Here is a 24,330-nt window from a genome sequence, read left to right as displayed (position 1 = left end):
GCGCATCTGGGGAATCCATCTGTGAGATTTCTCCACTGTCTTCCCCAGTCTAACTCCTTCTGATATTCTCTTTTGTCCAGCTGGGGTGATGATGGTCCCTCAGAGGAAAACCAGAGATGGATTCGAAGAACATTTCGGCCTGAACTACCTAGGGCACTTCCTGCTGACCAACCTTCTGGTGGATACGCTGAAAGAGTCTGGGTCCCCTGGCCACAGCGCGAGGGTGGTCACCGTCTCCTCTGCCACCCATTACGTCGCTGAGCTGAACATGGACGACCTTCAGAGCAGGTGGGTGCACCCTGTGAATAATCATAACAGCATCAAAGGTGGGTTAAAGGTTATTCATCTCCCTCTGTCTGTGGGGTGTGGCGCTCCCTGCATCTGCTGGACGCTGGTGCTCTGGGGAGAGTGCTCCCTGCGTCTGCCGAGCACTGGTGCTCTGGGGACAGTGCTACCTGCGTCTGCTGGACACTGGTGCTCTGGGGAGAGTGCTCCCTGCGTCTGCCGAGCACTGGTGCTCTGGGGACAGTGCTCCCTGCGTCTGCTGAGCACTGGTGCTCTGGGGACAGTGCTCCCTGCGTCTGCCGAGCACTGGTGCTCTGGGGACAGTGCTCCCTGTGTCTGCCGAGCATTGTTGCTCTGGGGACAGTGCTCCCTGTGTCTGCTGGACCCTGGTGCTCTGGGGACAGTGCTCCCTGCGTCTGCCAAGCACTGGTGCTCTGGGGACAGTGCTCCCTGCGTCTGCTGGACACTGGTGCTCCCCGCATCTGCTGAGCATTGGTGCTCTGGGGACAGTGCTCCCTGCGTCTGCTGGACACTGGTGCTCTGGGGACAGTGCTCCCTGCGTCTGCTGGACACTGGTGCTCTGGGGACACTGCTCCCTATGTCTGCTAAGCACTGGTGCTCTGGGGACAGTGCTCCCTGCATCTGCTGAGCACTGGTGCTCTGGGGACAGTGCTCCCTGCATCTACTGAGCACTGGTGCTTCCTCCATCTGCTGGGCACAGGTGCTCTGGCTATGGTGCTCCCTGGAATCTGCTGGGCATGGGTGCTCTGGGCACAGTGCCCCCTGCATTTGCTGCACATTGGTGCTCAGGGCATAGTGCTCCCTGCGTGCGCTTGGCACAGGTGCTCTGGGTACAGTGCTCCCTGCATCTGCTGGGCATGGGTGCTCTGAGAACGGTGCTCCTTGCATCTCCTGAGCATTGTGCTCTGGGCACGGTGCTCCCTGTATGTGCTGAGCACAGGTGCTCTGGGTATGGTGCTCCCTGTGTCTGCTGGGCACAGGTGCTCTGGGCACACTGCTCTCTGTGTCTACTGGGCACACGTGCCCTGGAAATGGTGCTCCCTGGATCTGCTGGGCACAGATGTTCTGGGCACGATGCTCCCTGCATCTGCTGGGCATGGTCCTCTGGGAACAGTGCTCCCTGCATCTGGTGGGCACTGGTGCTCTGGGCACGGTGCTCCCTGAGTCTGCTGGGTAGAGGTGCTCTGGGCACGGTGCTCCCTGAGTCTGCTGGACACAGGTGCTCTGGGCACGGTGCTCCCTGTGTCTACTGGGCACACGTGCTCTGGAAATGGTGCTCCCTGGATCTTCTGGGCACAGGTGCTCTGGGCATGGTGCTCCCTGCATATGCTAGGCACTGGTGCTCTGGGTGCGGTGCTCCCTGCATGTGCTGGGCATGGTCCTCTGGGAACAGTGCTCCCTGCATCTGCTGGGCACTGGTGCTCTGATTGCGGTGCTCCCTGCATCTGCTGGGCACTGGTGCTTTGGGCATGGTGCTCTCTGCATCTGCTGGACACAGGTGCTCTGGGCACACTGCTACCTGTGTCTGCTGGGCACGTGTGCTCTGGAAATGGTGCTCCCTGCATCTGCTGGGCACAGGTGCTCCTGGCGCTGTGCTGTGGGATATGTACATCCCCAGCCATTTGCTGTCCTTGGGCAACTTAGCAATGTGCCATGGTATTGTTACTTCATTTCTTAGAAGGGACAAGAAACACAGAGGTCAGACATAGAAAAGGAAAATGCATCTATTTAAACCTTCTCTTGTGCCCCCATGGGAATGTCAGGCACTACATCTGCAGGCAGCATTGGTGTGGACTCCTGTCAACACGCAATGTACTGTCTGTCCATCAGCAGGTCTCTCTTGTGAATTCCTCCTAACCCCGCCTTAAGGATAAAAACGATTCCTCTGTGGGAATAATCATCTTAGTTTGTTTAAGCTGATATAAGAAAAAATCCAGCAGGCCGGGTGTGGTGGCTCACGCCTGTCATCCCAGCACTTTGGGAGGCTGAGGCAGGTAGATCACGAGGTCAGGAGATTGAGACCATCCTGACCAACATGGTGAAACCCCATCTCTATTAAAAATACAAAATTAGCCGGGCGTGGTGGTGGACGCCTGTCATCCCAGCTACTCGGGAGGCTGAGGCAGGAGAATCGCTTGAACCCGGGAGGCGGAGGTTGTGGTGAGCCAAGATCACGCCACTGCACTCCAGCCTGAGTAACAACAGCAAAACTCCGTCTCAAAAAAAAAAAAAGAAAGAAAAATTCCATAGTTTGGGTGGCTTATAAATAACACACATTTATGTCTCACGGTTCTGGAGGCTGCAAGTCCGAGATCAAAGTGTGCCAGGGTCTGGCAAGAACCCGCTTCCTGGTTCACATATGGCACCTTCTCACTGTGTCGTCAGGCAGTGGAAGGGGCAAGGGAGCTCCCTGGGGTCCCCTTTATAAGGGCACTGATTCCATACTTGAGTCTCCCCCATCGTGACCTCATCACCTCCCAAGGGCCTCACCTCCTAACACCATCTCACAGGGGATGAGGATTTCCATGTAGGAATTTGGAGACAGACACAGTCAGAGCACACAGTCGGACTCGCCTATGAATTTCTCTGCAGCCCTAAGATCACAAAGCGTTAATGCCACACTCGGAAAGAATTGGCTGCTTGGCTGTGCCAGCATCAGATTTTGGGGCCAGCCTCTGTAATGTACAGCAGGGTGGGCGCCCTTCCCACCCCCAGGCCCTGGAGTACCCTCAGGACTACGAGGAGGGTGAGCCCAGGGACACAGGCCCTGCCAGCTCCTAACAGTTTGCATTTCCCTGCACAACGAGGGGCAGGATGTAACGAAGGGAGGGCCGTGGGGGCCTCCTAGGATACCTTGGCCCATCTGTTTTGTCGAATTGAGCTCCTGTGTCTGTGAGCCGCTCTGCTGAAGGGTGTGAGATGAGGGAGTCGGCCTCGATGGGATCCTGCATGAAGTGTGAACCCTGCCGGTTGTGGGAGGGAAGGAGCGAGGCTGGCCAGGACTTCATCTTCTCCGGGCAGCTGAGGAAGCACCGGGCTGTGCAGGGAAGGGCGGGTGAGAGGAATGCAGGGAGAGCAGGGCCTGTGGCCGGGAGGGGCTGCTTCTCCTTCATGGTGCCCTGAGGAAGCAAGGGCATGTGTGCGTGCCTGTGTGTACAGCTGAGATGTGTGTGCCAATGTGCACAGGTGAGGTGTGTACCAGTATGCACAGGTGAGGTGCATGCGTGCCCATATGCACAGGTGAGGTGTGTGTACCTGTGGGCACAGATGAGGTCTTTGTGCCCATGGGCACACGTGAGATGTGCATGCCCGTGTACACAGGTGAGGTGCGTGCCAGTGTGCACAGATAAGGTGCGTGAGTGCTCGTGTGCATAGGTGAGTCATGTGCATGCCAGTGTGCACAGGTGACGTGTGTATGCTGGCTGGGGCATTTCCTGTTTTCACACCCATGCATGACAGCACCCAGAGGAAGAAATGCGTGTTTCTCAGGCTTCTTCTCAGCTCAGGGCTCACTGCAGGATTGTGTAGCCCTCCTGCCTCGGGCTCCATGCTGAAGGGTTTGCCTGGACCCACTGGCAAGAACAGCCCTGCCATGACTGGCTTGCCTAACTCCAGGCCTGAGGCTGGGCTGGGCGTGTGGGGGCCAGCCTTCCCTGATGCCCACTCGGGGCTCCACACACGGAGCCTGCTGTATGAGAGGGCCTGGGAGAAGGGAGGAGGGAACGAGGAGTCTTGGCACGGCCAGCAGCACTTGCTGCAGACACGACTCACTGAGCAAGGCAAGGCATGGGTTGGGGAACCTGGGGAATGTGAGCTGCTTGGCAGGCATTACCGCTCGCCAAAGACACACAGGAACACCCCTTCCTCGTACAGCACTGGTGGAGGGCCGCCTGTCTGTTATTCTGAGAGCTCACTTTGGGGTTGATACTGTTGATCAAAGCAATCTCTGTTTTATTTACTCTTTTTTTTTTTTTTTTTTTTGAGATGGAGTGTCACTCTGTCTCCCAGGCTGGAGTGCAGTGGTGTGATCTCGGCTCACTGCAACCTCCGCCTCCCGGGTTCAAGCAATTCTTCTGCCTCAGACTCCCAAGCAGCTGGGACTACAGGCACCCGCCACCACATCCGGTTGATTTTTGTATTTTTAGTAGAGACATGATTTTGCCACGTTGGCCAGGCTGGTCTCGAACTCCTGACCTCAGGTAATCCTCCCATGTCGGCCTCCCAAAGTGCGTGGATTACAGGCATGAGCCACCGTGCCCGGCCACGATCTCTGTTTTGAATAATGAAGATAAGCAGATCACATCCAGAACAACCCCACCCGACAGAAATGACAGCTACTTCCTAGAGACTTTAGGTGCTACAGAGCAGATTCATGCGCTTAATAAGAATTGAGCCTTATTATCACCTAAGAAAGCTGAGGAAGCACATATTACCAAGTGCAATTAACAAGAGAGTTTTTATTCCTATAAAAACACATATTAAAGAAAGGCTTTGACGGTATTGCTTATATGCCATTAACTATTATTTTATTTTATTTTTTGAAAGAGACAAGTGTCACTCTGTTGCCCAGGCTGGAGTGCAGTGGTGCTATCTGGGCTCACTGCAACCTCCGCCTCCCGGGTTCCAATGATTCTCCCACCTCAGCCTCCCGAGTAGCTGGGATTACAGGCACGCACCACCACACCCAGCTAATTTTTGTATTTTTAGTAGAAACAGGGCTTCACCATGTTGGCCAGGCTGTAATCAAACTCCTGACCTCAAGTGATCTGCCTGCCTTGACCTCACAAAGTGCTGGGATTACAGGCATGAGCCACCCCACCCGACCACCATTAACTCTTATCTGAAGAGTTATGTCCACATCCTGACTCCAAATACGTATAACTGAGACCTAATTTAGAAATAGGTCTTTGCAGATGGAATTAAGTGAAGATGAGATGATTAGGGTAGACCCTTGATCCAATATGATGGGTGGCCTTACAAGAAGTAGAAAATGCCTGGGCACACTGGCTCATGCCTGTCATCCCAGCACTTTGGGAGGCCAAGGTGAGCGGATCACCTGAGGTCAGGAGTTCGAGACCAGCCTGACCAATATGATGAAACCCTGGCTCTAGTAAAAATACAAAAAATTAGCTGGACGTGGTACAGCGCGCCTGTAATCCCAGGTACTCGGGAGGCTGAGGCAGGAGAATTCCTTGAACCTGGGAGGTGGAGATTGCAGCGAGCCAAGATCGTGTCATCGCACTCCAGCCTGGGCAACAAGAGCGAAACTCTGTCTCAAAAAAAAAAAAAAAAAAAGAAGTAGAAAATTTGGAGACAGAGACACAGAGAAGGCCACATGGAGATGGAGGCAGAGACTAGAGTGATGAGGCCATACACCCAGGGATGCCTGGAGCCCCCAGGAGCTGGGAGAGGCAGGAAGGACCCTCCCCTCCACCCTCACAGATACCCCAGAGTAACATTCAATCAAACATCTAGGCGCCCCATGATCCAGTCAGGTTAACACATAATATTAACTATTCTGACCCCACTCTACATATAAGAAGGGCCCTAAATGGAATGACAGGTGTTCTTGGAAAGAGACAGAAGAGGAGACACAGACACAGAGGAGAAGGCCACGTGGAGACGGAGGCAGAGACTGGAGTGATGCAGCCACAGGGTCAGGGATGCCCGGAGCCCCAGGAGCTGGGAGAGGCAGGAAGGACCCTCCCCTAGAGCCTCTGGAGGGAACTGGATACAATTGTAGTGGATTGAATGGTGGTTCACAGAAAGATCTGTCCACATCCCAAAGCCCAGAACCTAGAATGAGACCTTATTTGAAAATAAAGAACTTTGCAGGTGTAATTAGTTAGAGATCTAGAGATGGGATCATCCTGGAGTAGGGTAGGTCCTAAATCCACTGACAGGTGTCCTTCTAAGAGACAGAAGAGGAGACACAGACACAGAGGAGAAGGACATGTGGAGACGGAGGCAGAGACTGGAGTGATCTGACCACGGGGTCAGGGACGCCCCGAGCCCCCAGAAGCTGGGAAAGGCAGGAAGGGTTCCTGCCCTAGAAGACCGTCCAGAGAGAGCACGACCCTGTCCACTCCTGAATTTCAGACTTCTGGTCTCCAGAAGGTATCCATTCACTGGATGAATTTCTGTGACTTTGAACCATCCCGTCTGTGCTCATTTGTTTGGACAATCCCAGGAAAGTAATACAGATTGCAAAGCAGATCAAGGAACTTCAAAGTCAAAGCGCTTGAGAGCCAGAGCCAGCTCAGAGCCGGCTCTAACATTTTTTGTTTATTTATTTGTATTGTATTGTTTTTATTTTAATTTATTTTATATATCTATATATATCTATATCTATATATATCTATATATCTATCTATATCTATATCTATATATATCTATCTATATATCTATATATCTATATCTATCTATCTATATATTTTTTTGAGACGGAGTCTTGCTCTGTCGCCCAGGCTGCAATGCAGTGGTGCGATCTCGGCTCACTGCAACCTCTACCTCCTGGGTTCAAGCGATTCTCCTGCCTCAGCCTCCTGAGTAGCTGGGATTACAGGCATGCGCCATCACGCCCAGATAATTTTTATATTTTTAGTAGAGACGGGGGTTCACCATGTCGGCCAGGATGATCTCCATCTCCTGACCTCGTGATCCTCTCGCCTCGGCCTCCCAAAATGCTGGGATTACAGGCGTGAGCCACCGCACCCAGCCACTTCCCCCTATTTTTTCGAGACTTACAATTCAACTTACACTGCTTTTCTTTTCCTGTTCTCCTCTTTTGCTTCACCAGTTTGATTATGTAAAATGAATATTGATGACAGGCATTCACCTGAGCCATGTTTCATTTCTGCATGATTCCTCTGCAGGGGATAATGAGAGTGTTAACAGATGCCTCCTCTGAGCTTTCTGGAAACTGTTCTTTGTTGACGGCACTGACTCTTTCCAAATAGGCCCCTTTTTCATCGTTCATAGCTTAGGAGTGATCTCTTAAAGGAGAGAACATTGCTTTGCTGGGGCTGCCATAATAAAATACCACGGAACTAGTGGCTTAAACAGCAGACATTGATCCTCCCACAGTCCTGGAGGCTGGAGGTCCCAGATCAAGGTGTGGGCGTGGCTGACTCCTCCTGAGGCCTCTCTCCTTGGGTTGTAGACACCGTCTTCTCCCTGTGTCCTCACAGGATCATGCCTCTGTGTGTGTCTGTGTCCTCATCTCCTCCTCTTATGAGGTGTCTTAGCCCATTTCAGGCTGCTATCACAGAATACCATAGACTGGGTAGATTATAAACAACAGACATTATTCTCTCACAGTCCTGGACGCTAGAAGTTTGAGATCCACGTATGGGCAGGGCTGGTTCCTCCTGAGGCCTCTCTCCTAGACTTGTAGACGCCGTCTTCTCCCTGTGTCCTCACAGGGTCATCCCTTTGTGTGTGTCTGTGTCCTCATCTCCTCTTCTTATGCAATGCCTTACTCCGTCTCAGGCTGCTATCACAGAATACCATAGACTGTGTAGCTTATAACAGCAGACATTGATTCTTCCACAGTCCTGGAGGCTGGGAGTCTGAGATCAAGGTGTGAGCAGGGCTGGTTCCTCCTCAGGCCTCTCTCCTGGGCTTGGAGATGTCATCATCGCCCTGTGTCCTCACTTGGTTGTCCCTCTGTGTGTGTCTGTGTCCTCATCTCCTCTTATAACGACCTCAGTCCTATTGGATCAGTACCTACCCTAGTGACCTCATTTTACCTGAATCGCATCTTTAAAGACCCCATCTCCGGCCGGGCATGGTGGCTCATGCCTGTAATCCCAGCACTTTGGGAGGCTGAGGCGGGTGGATCACCTGAGGTCAGGAGTTCAAGACCAGCCTGGACAACACGGTGAAACCCCGTCTCTACTTAAAAAATACAAAATTAGCCAAGCGCCATGGCAGGTGCCTATGACCCCAGCTACTGGGGAGGCTGAGGCAGGAGAATCGCTTGAACCCGGGAGGCAGAGGTTGCAGTGAGCCAAGATTGCACCATTGCACTCCAGCCTTGGTGACAAGACCGAAACTCTGTCTCAAAAAATAAATAAAAGGACCCTATCTCCAAATAAGGTCATCTTTCTGAGTTCCTCAGAGTTAGAACTTCAGAGGAATCTGGGGAGACATAATTCAGTCCATGAGATATGCCCAGGTCCCCTTGGTAGAATAGAACACGCCTCAGCCAGCGTCTTCTGTATTACCGTAGGAGGAGCCCCTAGATGACCAGATGGTGGTAGGACAGCCAGGTATTCCCAGTCAGGTGCAGTTGCCTGGATGTGTGTTCCCCGAATTATTGTGCATTGGGCCATCTGGCCGACGAACTTCAGCTTCCGTGGTTAGCTCCATCTCCATCTCCCTGATTTTTCTGTTCTTGTGTCACCCCTGCGTCACATATGACTGAAGTTCAGTAAATATATGGTGAGTGGGCCGGGCATGGTGGCTCACGCCTGTCATCCCAGCACTTCAGGAGGCCGAGGCAGGTGGATCACAAGGTCAGGAGTTCAAGACCAGACTGGCCAACATGGAGAAACCCCATCTCTACTAAAAATACAAAAATTAGCTGGGCGTGGGAGTGCACACCTGTAATCCCAGCTACTCGGAAGGCTGAGGCAGGAGAATTGCTTCAACTGGGACTTGAAAGGCGGAGGTTGCAGTGAGCCAAGATCGCACCACTGCACTCCAGCCTGGGCTGCAAAGCAAGATTCTGTCTTAAAAAAGAAAAATAAAAAAGAAATGAAGATGCTCCCATTCTCAGACCATCCTCCAGATCTCCTAAACCCGAAGTTTGGAGAACAGGGGTTGGCAAGGAGAAAGTCTTTGGGGAATTCTGATGCATGCTAAAATATGAGAACCACTTGAATTTAAAATATACTGCTTTTTTTTTGGATGAAATATGTGGTTCTTGGCTTTTGCCTGATATAATCATTGCCAGTAATTAGTGTTAATTGCCAAGATTGATTTACTGGCTTGGAAAATTAGTGTTCTTGTAAAGGAATAAATCACAGTGTTGTAACATATTCCAAAAATCCAAGAGTTTTTACACATGAGAGAACATGTCTCCTCAACTTGGCTGTACCGAATCATCCCCATGGTGAAATAAATTTCAATAGAAAGCACTTTGAGAGGCCGAGGCGGGCGTATCACCTGAGGTCAGGAGTTCGAGACCAGCCTGGTCAACATGGCGAAACCCCGTCTCTACTAAAAATACAAAAGTTAGCCAGGCATGGTGGCATGTGCCTGTAATCTCAGCTACTTTGGAGGCTGAAGCAGGAGAATTGTTTGAACCCGGGAGGTGGAGGTTGCAGTGGGCCAAGATCATGCTACTGCACTCCAGCCCAGCTTGCACTCCAGAGCAAGACTCCCTCTCAAAAAAAGAAAAAAAAGGGCAGGCACAGTGGCTTAAGTCTGTAATCCCAGCACTTCGGGAGGCTGAGAGGGGTGGATCGCAAGGTCAGGAGATCAAGACCATCCTGGCCAACATGGTGAAACCCCGTCTCTACTAAAATATAAAAAATTAGCCAGGCATGGTGGCATGTCCCTGTAGTCCCAGCTACTGGGGAGGCTGAGGCAGGAGAATTGCTTGAACCGGGGAGGTGGAGGTTGCAATGAGCCGAGATCGCACCACTGCACTCCAGCCTGGAGAGAAAAAAAAAAAAAAAAAAAAAAAAGAGGGACACATACCTTCCAAAAATATTTTCTATTCTTTAAGATTTCTTTCCTGTGAGACCCTTAAATTTGTTTTGTTTTATTTTATTTTATTTGAGACAGAGTTTCGCTTTTGTCACCCAGGCATCCAGGCTGGAGTGCAGTGGTGCAGTCTCAGCTCACTACAACCTCTGCCTCGTGGGTTCAAGTGATTCTCCTGTCTCAGCCTCCCGGGTAGCTGGGACTACAGGCACCGCCACCATGCCCACCTAATTTTTGTATTTTTTTTTTTGTAGAGCTGGGTTTTCACCATGTTGGTCAGGCTGGTCTCGAACTCCTGACCTCGAATGATCTGCCCACTTTGACTTCCCAATGTGCTGGGATTACAGGCGTGACCCACCGTGCCTGGCCATGATAGATTCTCTACCTATTTAAGAAATTCTTTATTTCACTCTGACGTCCCTCAGTCATGGAGTTGTTATAGGCATGGGCGTGCCTCACTGTGAACATGGCTGTCTTGGTTTGAGTTTCTCAACTTATGTAACTTTGGGTGACTTCTTCATTATTTTATTCCTAACCATGAATTCACATCCCATGAAATCATCCAGTATAGACTAAGTTGTGTAACGTGTTTTGAGTGTGGTATCCCATCTCGATTCGGATTTCACTCAAGGTTTCACATGTTCCCCCTGTGTTCTGAGATATGTGGGACAGCTGACACACTCACTATGTGTCTATGAGCAAAAGTATCAGGGTATTTGGATGCAGCTGGAATTCACAAGATACCTGCAATGTCCTGTGTTGTTTTGGTTGTTTTCTCTTAGCGGAAAAAGTCAAAGACCTCTCTTTGAGATCGAGACCATCCAGGCCAATGTGGTAAAAACCCGTCTCTACTAAAAATACAAAAATTAGCTGGGTGTGGTGACGGGTGACTGTAGTCCCAGCTACTCAGGAGGCTGAGGCAGGAGAATCACTTGAACCCGGGAGGTGGAAGTTGCAGCAAGCCAAGATCATAGCACTGCACTCCAGCCCAGCCTGGGCAACAGAGCAAGACTCCCTCTCAAAAAAAAAAAAAAAAAAAAAAAGGGGGGGGGGTGGGGCAGGCACAGTGGCTCACACCTGTAATCCCACCACTATGGGAGGCCTAGGGGGCGGATCACAAGGTCAGGAGATCAAGACCATCCTGGCCAACGTGGTGAAACCCCACTGTACTCAAAATACCAAAATTAGCTGAGTGTGGTGGCGGGCACCTGTAGTCCCAGCTACTCGGAAGGCTAAGACAGGAGAATCACTTGAATCCGGGAGGCGGAGATTGCAGTGAGCCGAGATCGCACCACTGCACTCCACCCTAGCAACAGAGCGAGACCCTGTTTCAAAAAAAAAAAAAAAAAAAAAAAAAAACCTCTCTTTATTCGCAGTATTTTCTGAGTTCCTGGTAGGCGGATCGTTATCAAGAATATTAAATGTAGATGATAGTTATCAAGAATATTAAGCGTAGATATCCTAGAAAGAATGTAATGGTTTGTACTGCCAAAGGGAAAATTCAATTTAGACATGAAGGACTGTTATAATACTTATAAATATATTGGATGCCACCCATACTTACTCATTAAAACAGTGATTGTCATCAGGTTTAATGAGCACTGGAAAAATAGCTCCAGTCAAGTAGGTTATGAGCAGTCGATTGAGTTTCCCTAATTGCATTGGCAATTTGATTATGCAACAATGTCCTGCAATGGAAATACGTTGCAATGCAACGGATTCATAGGAAGTTAACATAAAAACTCAGTTGTCCTTGCTTCTACACAAGTACCTCTCAAAGTGGATAAATAATCAATGCAAAAACTGCCTGTTGATCCATATAAAAGGACACCGCCTACGGAGACTGGCTGTTGGGAGACCGAGATATGACACGTTTACATCCTACAGTATCCATCACAATAACTTATAAAGGGCTCCTTTCTTTTTGTTTTTTTTGAGACAGAGTCTTGCTTTGTTGCCCAGGCTGGAGTGCAGCGGTGTGATCTCAGCTCACTGCAAGCTCCGCCTTCCGGGTTCACGCCATTCTCCTGCCTCAACCTCCCGAGGAGCTGGGACTGCAGGCGTCTGCCACCACGCCCGGCTAATTTTTTTGTATTTTTATTAGTGACGGGGTTTCACCCTGTTAGCCAGGATGGTCTCGATATTCTGACCTCGTGATCCGCCCGCCTCGGCCTCCCAAAGTGCTGGGATTACAGGCTTGAGCTACCGCGCCCGGTCTTATAAACACTCAAAAGTATGTTCAGTCTTCACGATTTTTAATAACAAGAAGAGAGTAATGCGTTAATCAGCAAAAAATGGAGAACTCAAATACCCTTTTATAAGGTCCAGATTTAGCAGCAGGTGGCTTTTGTTCAGTTTCTTATTCAACAAGGAAGCTCACTGAATGATTTTTTGTTTCATTTTGTTTTTTGGCAGTCTCCCTGTCTCACCCAGACTGGAGTGCGGTGGCGCCATCTTTGCTGATTGGCTCACGGCCATGTCCGCCTCCCAGGCTGGAGTGTGGTGGCTCCATCTTGGCTCACTGCCACGTCCACCTCCCAGGCTGCAGTGCGGCCGCGACATCTTGGCTCACGGCCATGTCCGTCTCCCAGGCTGGAGTGCGGTGGCGCCATCTTGGCTCACGGCCATGTCCGTCTCCCAGGCTGGAGTGCGGTGGCGCCATCTTGGCTCACGGCCATGTCCGCCTCCCAGGCTGGAGTGCGGTGGCGCCATCTTGGCTCACGGCCATGTCCGCCTCCCAGGCTGGAGTGTGGTGGCTCCATCTTGGCTCACTGCCACGTCCACCTCCCAGGCTGCAGTGCGGCCGCGACATCTTGGCTCACGGCCATGTCCGCCTCCCAGGCTGGAGTGCGGTGGCGCCATCTTGGCTCACGGCCATGTCCGCCTCCCAGGCTGGAGTGCGGTGGCGCCATCTTGGCTCACGGCCATGTCCGCCTCCCAGGCTGGAGTGCGGTGGCGCCATCTTGGCTCACGGCCATGTCCGCCTCCCAGGCTGGAGTGCGGTGGCGCCATCTTGGCTCACGGCCATGTCCGCCTCCCAGGCTGGAGTGCGGTGGCGCCATCTTGGCTCACGGCCATGTCCGCCTCCCAGGCTGGAGTGCGGTGGCGCCATCTTGGCTCACGGCCATGTCCGCCTCCCAGGCTGGAGTGCGGTGGCGCCATCTTGGCTCACGGCCATGTCCGCCTCCCAGGCTGGAGTGCGGTGGCGCCATCTTGGCTCACGGCCATGTCCGCCTCCCAGGCTGGAGTGCGGTGGCGCCATCTTGGCTCACGGCCATGTCCGCCTCCCAGGCTGGAGTGCGGTGGCGCCATCTTGGCTCACGGCCATGTCCGCCTCCCAGGCTGGAGTGCGGTGGCGCCATCTTGGCTCACGGCCATGTCCGCCTCCCAGGCTGGAGTGCGGTGGCGCCATCTTGGCTCACGGCCATGTCCGCCTCCCAGGCTGGAGTGCGGTGGCGCCATCTTGGCTCACGGCCATGTCCGTCTCCCAGGCTGGAGTGCGGTGGCGCCATCTTGGCTCACGGCCATGTCCGTCTCCCAGGCTGGAGTGCGGTGGCGCCATCTTGGCTCACGGCCATGTCCGTCTCCCAGGCTGGAGTGCGGTGGCGCCATCTTTGCTGATTGGCTCACGGCCATGTCCGCCTCCCAGGCTGGAGTGTGGTGGCTCCATCTTGGCTCACTGCCACGTCCACCTCCCAGGCTGCAGTGCGGCCGCGACATCTTGGCTCACGGCCATGTCCGTCTCCCAGGCTGGAGTGCGGTGGCGCCATCTTGGCTCACGGCCATGTCCGCCTCCCAGGCTGGAGTGCGGTGGCGCCATCTTGGCTCACGGCCATGTCCGTCTCCCAGGCTGGAGTGCGGTGGTGCCATCTTGGCTCAAGGCCATGTCCGCCTCCCCGGCCGTGCAGTGGCGCCATCTTGGCTCACTGCCATATCTGTCTCCCAGGCCGTGCAGGGACGCTATCTTGGCTCGCTGCCTTGTGCGCCTCCCAGGCTCAAATGATCTGCTCCCACCTCAGCCTCACAATTAGCTGGGACTACAGGTGTGCTTTACCACACCCAGGTACTTTTTGTATTTTTTGTAGAGATAAGGTCTTACTATACCCCCCAGGCTGGTCTTGAACTCCTGAGCTCAAGCCTGCCTTAGTGTCCCTAAGTGCTCAGATTACATGCGTGAGCCACCACTCCTGGCCTAATACCAACGACTTTTGTCAGAGTCCTTAGGGTTTCATTTACAGACCTTAATGGGCATATCCTCCTACGTATTTGCTTTCATTCTTTTCCCATTTCTGGTGTGGATATTTCTTCATCCCTAACCCCCACCCCAGGGAATCTCTCCTGAAACTACGTGCCCCTGTTGGATTTATTTCTTCACCTCCTGTAGAGAAATGTATTGGCTTTTCCCCTGCCTCCCACACCGTATTTTTAAACAATCTTAGTTCTCTCTTCTCCACGCTACTGTGTAAAACCATAATTACAGAAGCAACCCCTCCATTTACTCTGGAAAAATCTGCCTTTGGATGATGCATTTTCTGCTTTTTCAAGTAACCATTCCTCTTACCCATCAATCAAATGCTGGAGATTCAGAACCGAATGCTTGTAGCTGATATTTAAAAAACGATCATGCCAGCAGGAAAGCCAGTCTTTGCCTCTCTGCACTTAATAACTATCTGTTTCCTGGACTCTTCTTTTCCCCTGGGGTGAGGAGATTGGAGAAGTTTGCCTTAAAAAGATATCTTGACAGTAATTGGAGGTTTACAGTTTATCTTGGATCAGAGATGGGACTTGAGCTCTGAACTAACTCAATTTCCCTGTCTTAATTCTTCCAGTCTCTTAAATTTCTTTTTATTTATTTATTTTTGAGACAGAGTTTTGCTCTTGTCACCCAGGCTGGAGTGCAATGGCGTGATATCAGCTCACTGCAACCTCTACCTCCTGGGTTCAAGGATTCTCCTGCCTCAGCCTCCCGAGCAGCTGGGATTACAGGCACCTGCCACCATTCCCTGCTAATTTTTGTATTTTTAGTAGAGACGGGGTTTCACCATGTTGGCCAGGCTAGTCTCGAACTCCTGGCCTCAGGTGATCCACCCACCTCAGCATCCCAAAGTGCTGGGATTACAGACATAAGCCACCACACCCAGCCAATTCTTCCATTCTCTTTATTATGTAGTCAGCCTTTCCAATCCCCTCCTACCCCACCCCAACCCCCAAAAAGTTATGTTTTGATTGTTCATTATTTTGCAAAGTCTCCATGGCTAAGGACCCCCTTGTCGCCCTTTCTGTCCTGCCCTTATTTATTTCTAAGGCAGCAGACCTGAGGTTTATTTTCCAGCAGAAATCGGGTAGACCTCAGGTCTGTTTGAAATGCTTGTTCCCCAGTGCCATAAAGAAATAGCACTTGAACATTAATTTCCTCAGCAAGGCCATTTTTTTTACTTTCTGCAGAAAGGGTACACTCTCCAGCAGTTTTGCCATGAGAGTACAGCGAACAAAGGGGACAGGGTCATTTATCGCTTGATGCGTCCACCCTACTGCCGTGTCCAGTTTCCATTGGCTGGAACGGGACCTCACATTCTGTATTTGTCCGGATTGGCCAGCAACTTGGAAGTATTTAAAAGAGGCAAAGGCATCGAGACCATCCTCCTGGCTAACACGGTGAAACCCCATCTCTACTAAAAATACAAAAAATTAGCCGGGCGTGGTAGCGGGCGCCTGTAGTCCCAGCTACTCGGGAGGCTGAGGCAGGAGAATGGCGTGAACCCGGGAGGCGGAGCTTGCAGTGAGCCGAGATCGCGCCACTGCACTCCAGCCTGGGTGACAGAGCGAGACTCCGTCTCAAAAAAAAAAAAAAAAAAAGGCAAAGGCAGAGGAGAACAAAGGAAGGAGGAAGTAACTTGTGGAATGCTGAGAAAGGTAAAAACACTTTTAAATAAAGAAGAGGAACAGGCTATGACGTAATGCTTGCTTGGACCAGTATAAGCATGCCAGGGCTGATACTTCGGTTAAATTGTGGGAGCTAAGAGCATAAAGTACATTGATTTCTTTATCACGGCTAGCAGATATTTAAGATGTTAGCACAAGTCTTTGAATAAAGTTTGCTTCTCAGAGAAGTTACTATTTATTCCTAATTAGATGGGGAGGAAAGTCTTTGAACAGCAACCTTTATTTTTTACAGGCCCGATGTCAGATTTTGGCGTGTGGCTTTCTGCTACTCGTGGCTGCGTGATGAGACAGTGGCTGGAGGCAGAACTGAGCCCCTGGAGGGGTTAATGGGGGAGTCACTTGTCCTCATGTAAGCATTCAAACATGCCTTTTGCACAACGGCAAGGAACATCTCAGAACATGTCAGCTGCAGGGTGCGATTTCCCCGGTACGAGCTGTCCAAGCTGTGTGATCCACTCTGTCTTTGGTTACATGAAGGTGGGAAAATTGATCAGTTGCTAAGATCACAGTGTTGGGGCTCAGAAAACAATCCCCTAAATTTTTCAGAGGCGTTAGAACCAGAGCAACTCTGCCATCTTGAATAGGGGCTGCGTAACATGAGGCTGAGACCTGCTTGGGCTGCCTTCTCTGGGGGTGGATGAGGCATTCTCAGGATGACAGGATGACAGAGGAGGTCAGCACAAGACACAGGTCACAAAGGCCCTGCTGATAAACCGGGCTGTGGTAAAGCCAGCCAAATCCCACCGAAACCAAGATGGTGACGAGTGACTTCTGGTCATCCTCTCTGGTCATGATACGCTAATTCTAATGCATTAGCTGATAAGAGACGGTTTACAGATGCCATGACATGGTCTAAAAGGGGGATGAACCTTCAGCTCCGGGAATTGGTCACCCCTGTCCCAGAAAACTCATGAGTAATCCACCCCTTGTTTAGCATATGATAGAGAAATAACCATGAAAATAGGCCACCAGCAGCTCTCGGGATGTTCCATCTATGGAGTACACATTCTTTATTCTTCTACTTTCATAATAAACTTGCTTTCACTTTACTCTATGGACCCACTCGGAGTTCTTTCTCACGAGATCCAAGAACCAGCCTTGGCTTCCCAAAGTCCTGGGATTACAGACGTGAGCCACCATGCCTGGCCCAAGGTTTAATTTTTTAAGATCAATTTCAAGCAGTGATGTTAGTAAAAGATATTCATAGGCCAGGTGCGTTGGCTCACGCTTGTAATCCCAGCACTTTGGGAGGCCAAGGCGGGCGGTTCACTTGAAGTCAGGAGTTCGAGACTGGCCTGGCCAACACAGTGACACCCCATCTCTACAGCAAATACAAAAATTAGCTGGGCGTGATGGTAGGCGCCTGTAGTCCCAGCTACTTGGGAGGCTGAGGCAGGAGAATCGCTTGAACCCGGGAGGTGGAGGTCGCAGTGAGCTGAGATTGCGCCACTGCACTCCAGCCTGGGCTACAGAGCGAGACTCTGTCTCAAAAAAAAAAACAAAAAAGGCACAAAAAGGGCTGAGCGTGGTGGCTCACGTCACGTCTGTCATTCCAGCACTTTGGGAGGCCAAGGTGGGCAGATCACGAGGTCAGGAGATCGAGACCATCCTGGCTAACACGGTGAAACCCCGTCTCTACTAAAAATACAAAAAAAAAAAAAAAAAAATTAGCCGGGCATGGTGGCAGGTGCCTGTGGTCCCAGCTACTCAGGAGGTTAAGGCAGGAGAATGGTGTGAACCCAGGAGGGGGTGGTTGCAGTGAGCCAGGATTGTGCCACTGTACTCTAGCCTGGGCGACAGAACAAGACTCTGTCTCAAAAAAAAAAAAAAAAAAAAAAAAGATTTATGATTTTAAAGATTGAGTTGCATGTTGTGAAGTTGCTCTCCCAAAAGATGTACAAATGTATGTGCACGCCCTTCCTTTGGTTGTCTGGCCAATTTTCCCCATGTTCTTCGCAGTGGGAGTGATGACTTCTCGGACCGTTGCCAGTGTGATAGGAAAACAGATGGAGGGTCATTCCCTCTGATTTTGCAAGCTGAAAAATCAACTTGCAAAAGCAGATGAATAGGAGAAAAGGCATACAAAGTTTACTCGATGGATACATACAGCAGCCTTCAGAGGCAAGACCCAAAGATACAGGGGAAACTGTCTATTTTTATGTTTAGGTTCAACGACGTCTGAACGAAATCCATGTAGGAATAGGATTGGAGGAAGAGGGTGTGATCGAAGGCTGATGGTCTGAGTGGGGAAACAGACAGGCCTGTCTAGATTTTTTTGGCCTCTGAGCAGTGCACCTTCCTTCTGGGGGTGGGGTGGGACCCTCTCTGGGAAGGGGGTCGTAGAACCTACATTGAAACAAGGCAGGTCAAGGAATTTCCTTTTTCTTTTCTTTTCTTTTCTTTCTTTCTTTTTTTTTTTTTTTTTTTTTTTTTGAGACAGAGTCTTGCTCTTGTCGCCCTGGCTGGAGTGCAATGGCGCGATCTTGGCTCATTGCAGCCTCCACCTTCTGGGTTCAAGCAATTTTCCTGCCTCAGCCTCCCGAGTAGCTGGGACTACAGGTGCCCGCCACCACACTTGGCTAATGTTTGTATTTTCTTTTTTCTTTTTTTGAGACAGAGTCTCGCTCTGTCGCCCAGGCTGGAGTGCAGTGGCGCGATCTCCGCTCACTGCAAGCTCCGCCTCCCGGGTTCACGCCATTCTCCTGCCTCAGCCTCCCGAGTAGGTGGGATCACAGGTGCCCGCCATCACGCCCGGCTAATTTTTTGTATTTTTAGTAGAGACCGGGTTTCACCGTATTAGCCAAGATAGTCTCGATCTCCTGACCTTGTGGTCTGCCCACCTTGGCCTCCCAGAGTGCTGGGATTACAGACATGAGCCACCGTGCCCGGCCTAATGTTTGTATTTTCAGTAGAGATGATGTTTCACTGTGTTGGGCAGGCTGGTCTCGAACTCCTGATCTCAAGTGATCCACCTGCCTTGGCCTCCCAAAGTGGCAGGATTATAGCCGTGAGCCACTGCGCATGCTAGGAAATTTCTTTATGGCCAGTTTTTATATACTCAGAGTGTAGGGAAAGTTAGAGTCCTATTTATAGGGTTTCTGGCTGGCCTTGGGGGAAAGGTGCTTTGGTTTTCGGGACCCACCTTGGGGAAGAAGGATTCCAGTTTCCGTGGTGCCCTTGGGGCGAAATGGGTCTGAGAGACAGGAGGGTAGGAGAAGGTCAGCAAGAAAGGTTTGCTTCTGATGCTGCTTCTGAGGTCTTCATTTTAGGTTACTGTTCTCTGAGCCCCAGTATAGGCATGCATTATTGGTTTTGTTCATTTATTTTATGAAAAAATGAATACATGAATATAGAGGGTATCAATTTTTTTTTTTTTTTTTTTTTTTTTGTGAGACGGAGTTTCACTCTATCACCAAGGCTGGAGTGCAGTGGCGCAATCTCGGCTCACTGCAAGCTCCGCCTCCCGGGTTCACGCCATTCTCCTGCCTCAGCTTCCCGAGTAGCTGGGACTACAGGCGCCCGCCACCATGCCCGGGTAATTTTTTGTATTTTTAGTAGAGACGAGGTTTCACCATGTTCTCGATCTCCTGACCTCGTGATCCGCCCATCTCGGCCTCCCAAAGTGCTGGGATTAGAGGTGTGAGCCACTGCACCCGGCCCTAATTTTTTTTTTTATAGTTTCAGGGTCTGCTCTGTAATTGTAATATTCTACTTTTCATCTGGAAAATATAGTGTATATTGGACATTTTATAACAGGGAGAGGAGGTTTAGAAACCAACACCAGGGCCATGTACAGTGGCTCACACCTGTAATCCCAGCACTTTGGAAGGCCAAGGTGGGTGGATCACTTGGGGTCAGAAGTTCGAGACCAGCCTGGCTAACCTGATGAAACCCCGTCTCTACTAAAAATGCAAAAATTATCTGGGCATGGTGGTGTATGCCTGTAATCCCAGCTACTCAGGAGGCTGAGGCAGGAGAATTGCTTGAACCTAGGAGGCAGAGGTTGCAGTGAGCTGAGATGGCGCCACTGCACTCCAGCCTGGGTGACAGAGCAAGACTCCTTCTCAAACAACAACAAAAACCAACATCAGTCTCTGTTCCCCAGTTGTATCATTTATGTTTACACTGTTTTCTTTCTGTATTTCTCATTGGTTTGATCTTTTTGGTTTTCTTTTATGTGTTTTCCTTGGGAAAGCATTCTCATTTTTCTTCTCCAGATCCTTAGGTCAAAGTTTACTTCATTTATTTCAATTTTCTTTTCTTTTATTTTCTTTCTTTTTCTTTTTCTTTCTTTCTTTCTTTCTTTCTTTTTCTTTCTTTCTTTTCTTTTCTTTTCTTTTTCTTTCTTTCCTTTCTTTCTTTTCTTTCTTTCTCTCTTTCTTTCTTTCTTTCTTTTTTTGACAGACTTTCACTCTGTTGCCCAGGCTGGAGTACAATGGCGTGATCTCGTGTCACTGCAACCTCCACCTCCCGGGTTCAAGTGATTCTCCTGCCTCAGCCTCCCAAGTAGTTGGGTCTACAGGCACCCGCCAGCACGTCCAGCTAATTTTTTGTATTTTTAGTAGAGATGGGGTTTCACCATGTTAACCAGGATGGTCTCAAACTCATGACCTGGTGATCTGCCCACCTCAGCCTCCCAAAGCGCTGGGATTACAGGCATGAGCCACCGCACCCAGCCCTCAATATTGTATTCTTATTTAGGAACAGCTTTTGTTGGTAAGAGGCATTGGATTTTCAGAAGCTTTTTCTGAAACATATATGATGACGGATGTCTTTCTTTTAATCTTTTGAATGTGTTAAACATTCTTTTAGGCTTTTTGATCTTATCTTTAGTTTTTTCGCATAAATATCATGCTGATATTCAAACTATATCTGAGATGGCTTTGTGAACCCTGAAAATTTGAGACAGGTCTCAGTTAATTTAGAGTTTGTTTTGCCAAATTTAAGGACGTGCGCCTGTGACATAGCCTCAGAAAGTCCTGATGACGTGTGCAACGTGGTCAGGTCACAGCTTGGTTTTTTTTGTTTGTGTGTTTTTTTGTTTTGTTTTGTTTTGAGATGGAGTCTCACTCTCTTGCCCAGGCTGGAGTGCAGTGGTGCAATCTCAGCTCACTGCACCCTCTGCCTCCCAGGTTCAAGCAATTATCCTGCCTCAGCCTCCTGAGTAGCTGGGACTACAGGCACATGCCACCATGCCTGGCTAATTTTTTAATTTTTTTTTTTAGTAGAGACAGGGTTTCACCATGTTGGCCAGCCTGGTCGCAAACTCCTGACCTTGTGATCCGCCCACCTTGGCCTCCCAAAGTGCTGAGATTACAGGCGTGAGCCACTGCTTCTGGCCACAGCTTGGTTTTATACATTTTAGGGAGATAGGAGACATCAATCAATATAGGTAAGAGCTACGTTGGGGTGGGTGTGGTGGCTCACGCCTGTAATCCCAGCACTTTGGGAGGCCGAGGCAGGCGGATCACCTGAGGTCAGGAGTTCGAGACCAGCCTGGCCAACATGGTGAAACCCCATGTGTACTAAAAATACAAAAAATTATCCGGGCGTGGTGGCGGGCGCTGGTAATCCCGGCTACTCGGGAGGCTGAGGCAGGAGAATGGCTTGAACCCAGGAGGTAGAGGTTGCAGTGAGCCAAGATTGTGCCGCCGCACTCCAGCCTGGGCAATATGAGCAAAACTCTGTCTCAAAAGAATAAGAAGTATAGTCCTTGAAAGGCAGGGACAACTGGAAGCAGGGAGGGGGCTTCCAGCTCACAGGTAGGTGAGACACAGATGGTTACATTCTTCTGGGTTTGTGATGAGCCGTCCCAAAGGAGGTGATCAGATATGCATCTATCTCAGTGAGCACAGGGGTGACTTTGAAGAGAGTGGGAGGCAGGTCTGCCTTCAGCAGGTTCCAGCTGGACTTTTCCTTTGAGCTTCCTGCTGTTGGGGTGCCCAGATATTTTCCGTTCACAGCTTCCATCAGGATACATATACCATGTGGTTAATTCAGAAAATTAGGCCGGGCACAGTGGCTCATGCCTGTAATCCCAGCACTTTGGGAGGCCGAGGCGGGCAGATCACGAGGTCAGGAGATCGAGACCATCCTAGCTAACATGGTGAAACCTCGTCTCTACTAAAAATACAAAAAATTAGCCAGGCAGGTGGCGGGCGCCTGTAGTCCCAGCTACTTGGGAGGCTGAGGCAGGAGAATGACTTGAACCCAAGAGGTGGAGCTTGCAGTGAGCCGAGATCACGCCACTGTACTCCAGCCGGGGTGACAGAGCAAGACTCTGTTTCAAAAATAAATAAATAAAAATAAAATTAAAAAATATATATATAAAAGAAGCAAGAGATGTGAACCTTCAGCCACCTTGAAATGTTGTTACGATAATTGTGTAGCAAATTGATCGCCTCTGGGCATCTTCGGAGCCCAGAGGAAAGAAAAACATTATTGCTCAAATACTTCTCCTTGTCTTATTGAAAAGAACTGTGAGGCCAATTCTAAGGCCAATGATCTATGCCTAGCATTAAATTCTAAAAGGAGTCTATGGTGGTTGTGTGTCTTCAAGGGACGTTATGTAACACCGCAAATAACATCTCTTTAAAAAGTGTTTCTAAGGCATACATAGAAAAAGTAGAACATATTTACAGGAGCAAAGCTGGAAACATCCAGTTTTCTGTGTTTCTAGTGATTGAGGTTACCAGAGAGAGAGACAGGCACATTACTCACTTGACCACGGTTATCGGATCGATTTTTATCACTATGTCCTGTGATATTAAAACGTTTCTCTAAACTGCTTGAACCAAGGTGCAAAGAGTTTAACACGTGCTTAGCACACTACAGAGCTTGCAATAGATGTGAGGAAAATTTATGATAGCTTGGGAAGTTTGCCAAATTGCTTGTGTGGTTGTCTTTTATGATTTGAGACTCATCAAGAAGACCACATGTGGCCAGGCGCGGTGGCTCATGCCTGTCATCCCAGCACTTTGGGAGGCCAAGGAGGGTGGATCACCCGAGGTCAGGAGTTCAAGACCAGCCTGGCCAACATGGTGAAACTCTGTTCCCACAAAAAATACAAAAAATTAGCCGGGCGTTGTGATGGGAGCCTGTAATCCCAGCTACTCTGGAGGCTGAGGCACGAGATTCGCTTGAACTCGGGAGGCTGAGTTGCGCCACTGTAGCCTGGGTGACAGAGTGAGAATCTGTCTCAAAAACAACAACAACAACAACAAAAAAAACAAGGAGCGCAGTGGCTCCTGCCTGTAATCCCAGCACTTTGGGAGGCTGAAGCGGGTGGATAACTTGAGGTCAGGAGTTCGAGAGCAGCCTGGCCAACATGGTAAAACTCCCATCTTTACTGAAAATACAAAAAATTAGCAGGGTGTGGTGGCGGGCACCTGTAGTCCCAGCTACTGGGGAGGCTGAGGCAGGAGAATCACTTGAACCGGGCAGGTGGAGGTTGCACTGAGCCAAGGTTGCACCACTGCACTCCAGCCTGGGCGACAGAGTGGGACTCTGTCTCAAAAATAAATAAATAAATAAATAAATAATTAGTAACATAATTTAACATCTCTGACCCCAATACAATTAAGGGATGAATTTATAATAAAAAGGTGAACTAGAAAAGTCCACACGCGTTGGAAAACTGGCCAACAGATGGCATCATCACACAGGGGTCTAGGGGAGGTGGCTGCGTATAGACGTGGCCGTGGCCGCAGGTACAGATGCTGCCGGGATGAGGCACTTAGGCGTGAACGCCGTCAGCCTCTGACACCTTCTCCTGCTTGCCCCACAGTGCCTGCTACTCACCCCACGCAGCCTACGCCCAGAGCAAGCTGGCCCTTGTCCTGTTCACCTACCACCTCCAGCGGCTGCTGGCGGCTGAGGGAAGCCACGTGACCGCCAACGTGGTGGACCCCGGGGTGGTCAACACGGACCTCTACAAGCACGTGTTCTGGGCCACCCGTCTGGCGAAGAAGCTTCTCGGCTGGTTGCTTTTCAAGGTAAGCCCCTTCTGCTTCTCTGATTCACGGCTGCACCTGAAGATGCTACAGGAAAGGGGGTCCCCCATCCAGGCCCCGAAGGAGGGTTCTTGGATCTCGTGCAAGAAAGAATTGAGGACGGGCCTGTGGTGGAAAGAGAAGCAAGTTTATTGAGAAGGTAGAGGAGTAAATGAATGGCTCCTCCACGGCAAAGCATCCCCAGCGGCCGCTGGTGGGCCATTTTTACGGTGATTTCTTGATGATATGCTAAACGAGGGGGGGATTCTTCATGCCTCCCCTTTGTAGACCGTAGAGGGTAACTTCCTGACATTGCCATGGCATTTGTAACTGTCCTGGCGCTGGTGGGAATGTAGCCGTGACGACAGCCGGAGGT

General features: G+C 50.3%; 1 protein-coding gene across 3 annotated transcripts in view; it reads left to right on the top strand.

Annotated features, from left to right (window-relative positions):
- DHRSX (dehydrogenase/reductase X-linked) overlaps positions 1-24,330 on the top strand; it is a 302,105-nt gene that overhangs the window by 255,325 nt on the left and 22,450 nt on the right. For all 3 annotated transcript variants that reach the window (XM_034951362.4, XM_063601860.1, XM_055106613.2), the window contains 2 exons: positions 81-288; positions 23,750-23,957. In XM_034951362.4, coding sequence (XP_034807253.1) covers positions 81-288; positions 23,750-23,957 — 416 coding nt within the window. The remainder of the gene's footprint in view (positions 1-80; positions 289-23,749; positions 23,958-24,330) is intronic.

This window comes from Pan paniscus, chromosome X, assembly GCF_029289425.2.
Source record: "Pan paniscus chromosome X, NHGRI_mPanPan1-v2.0_pri, whole genome shotgun sequence".
NCBI lineage: Eukaryota > Metazoa > Chordata > Mammalia > Primates > Hominidae > Pan > Pan paniscus.
Note: the sequence above shows the minus strand (reverse complement) of the source record. Positions and strands in the feature narration are given on the sequence as shown.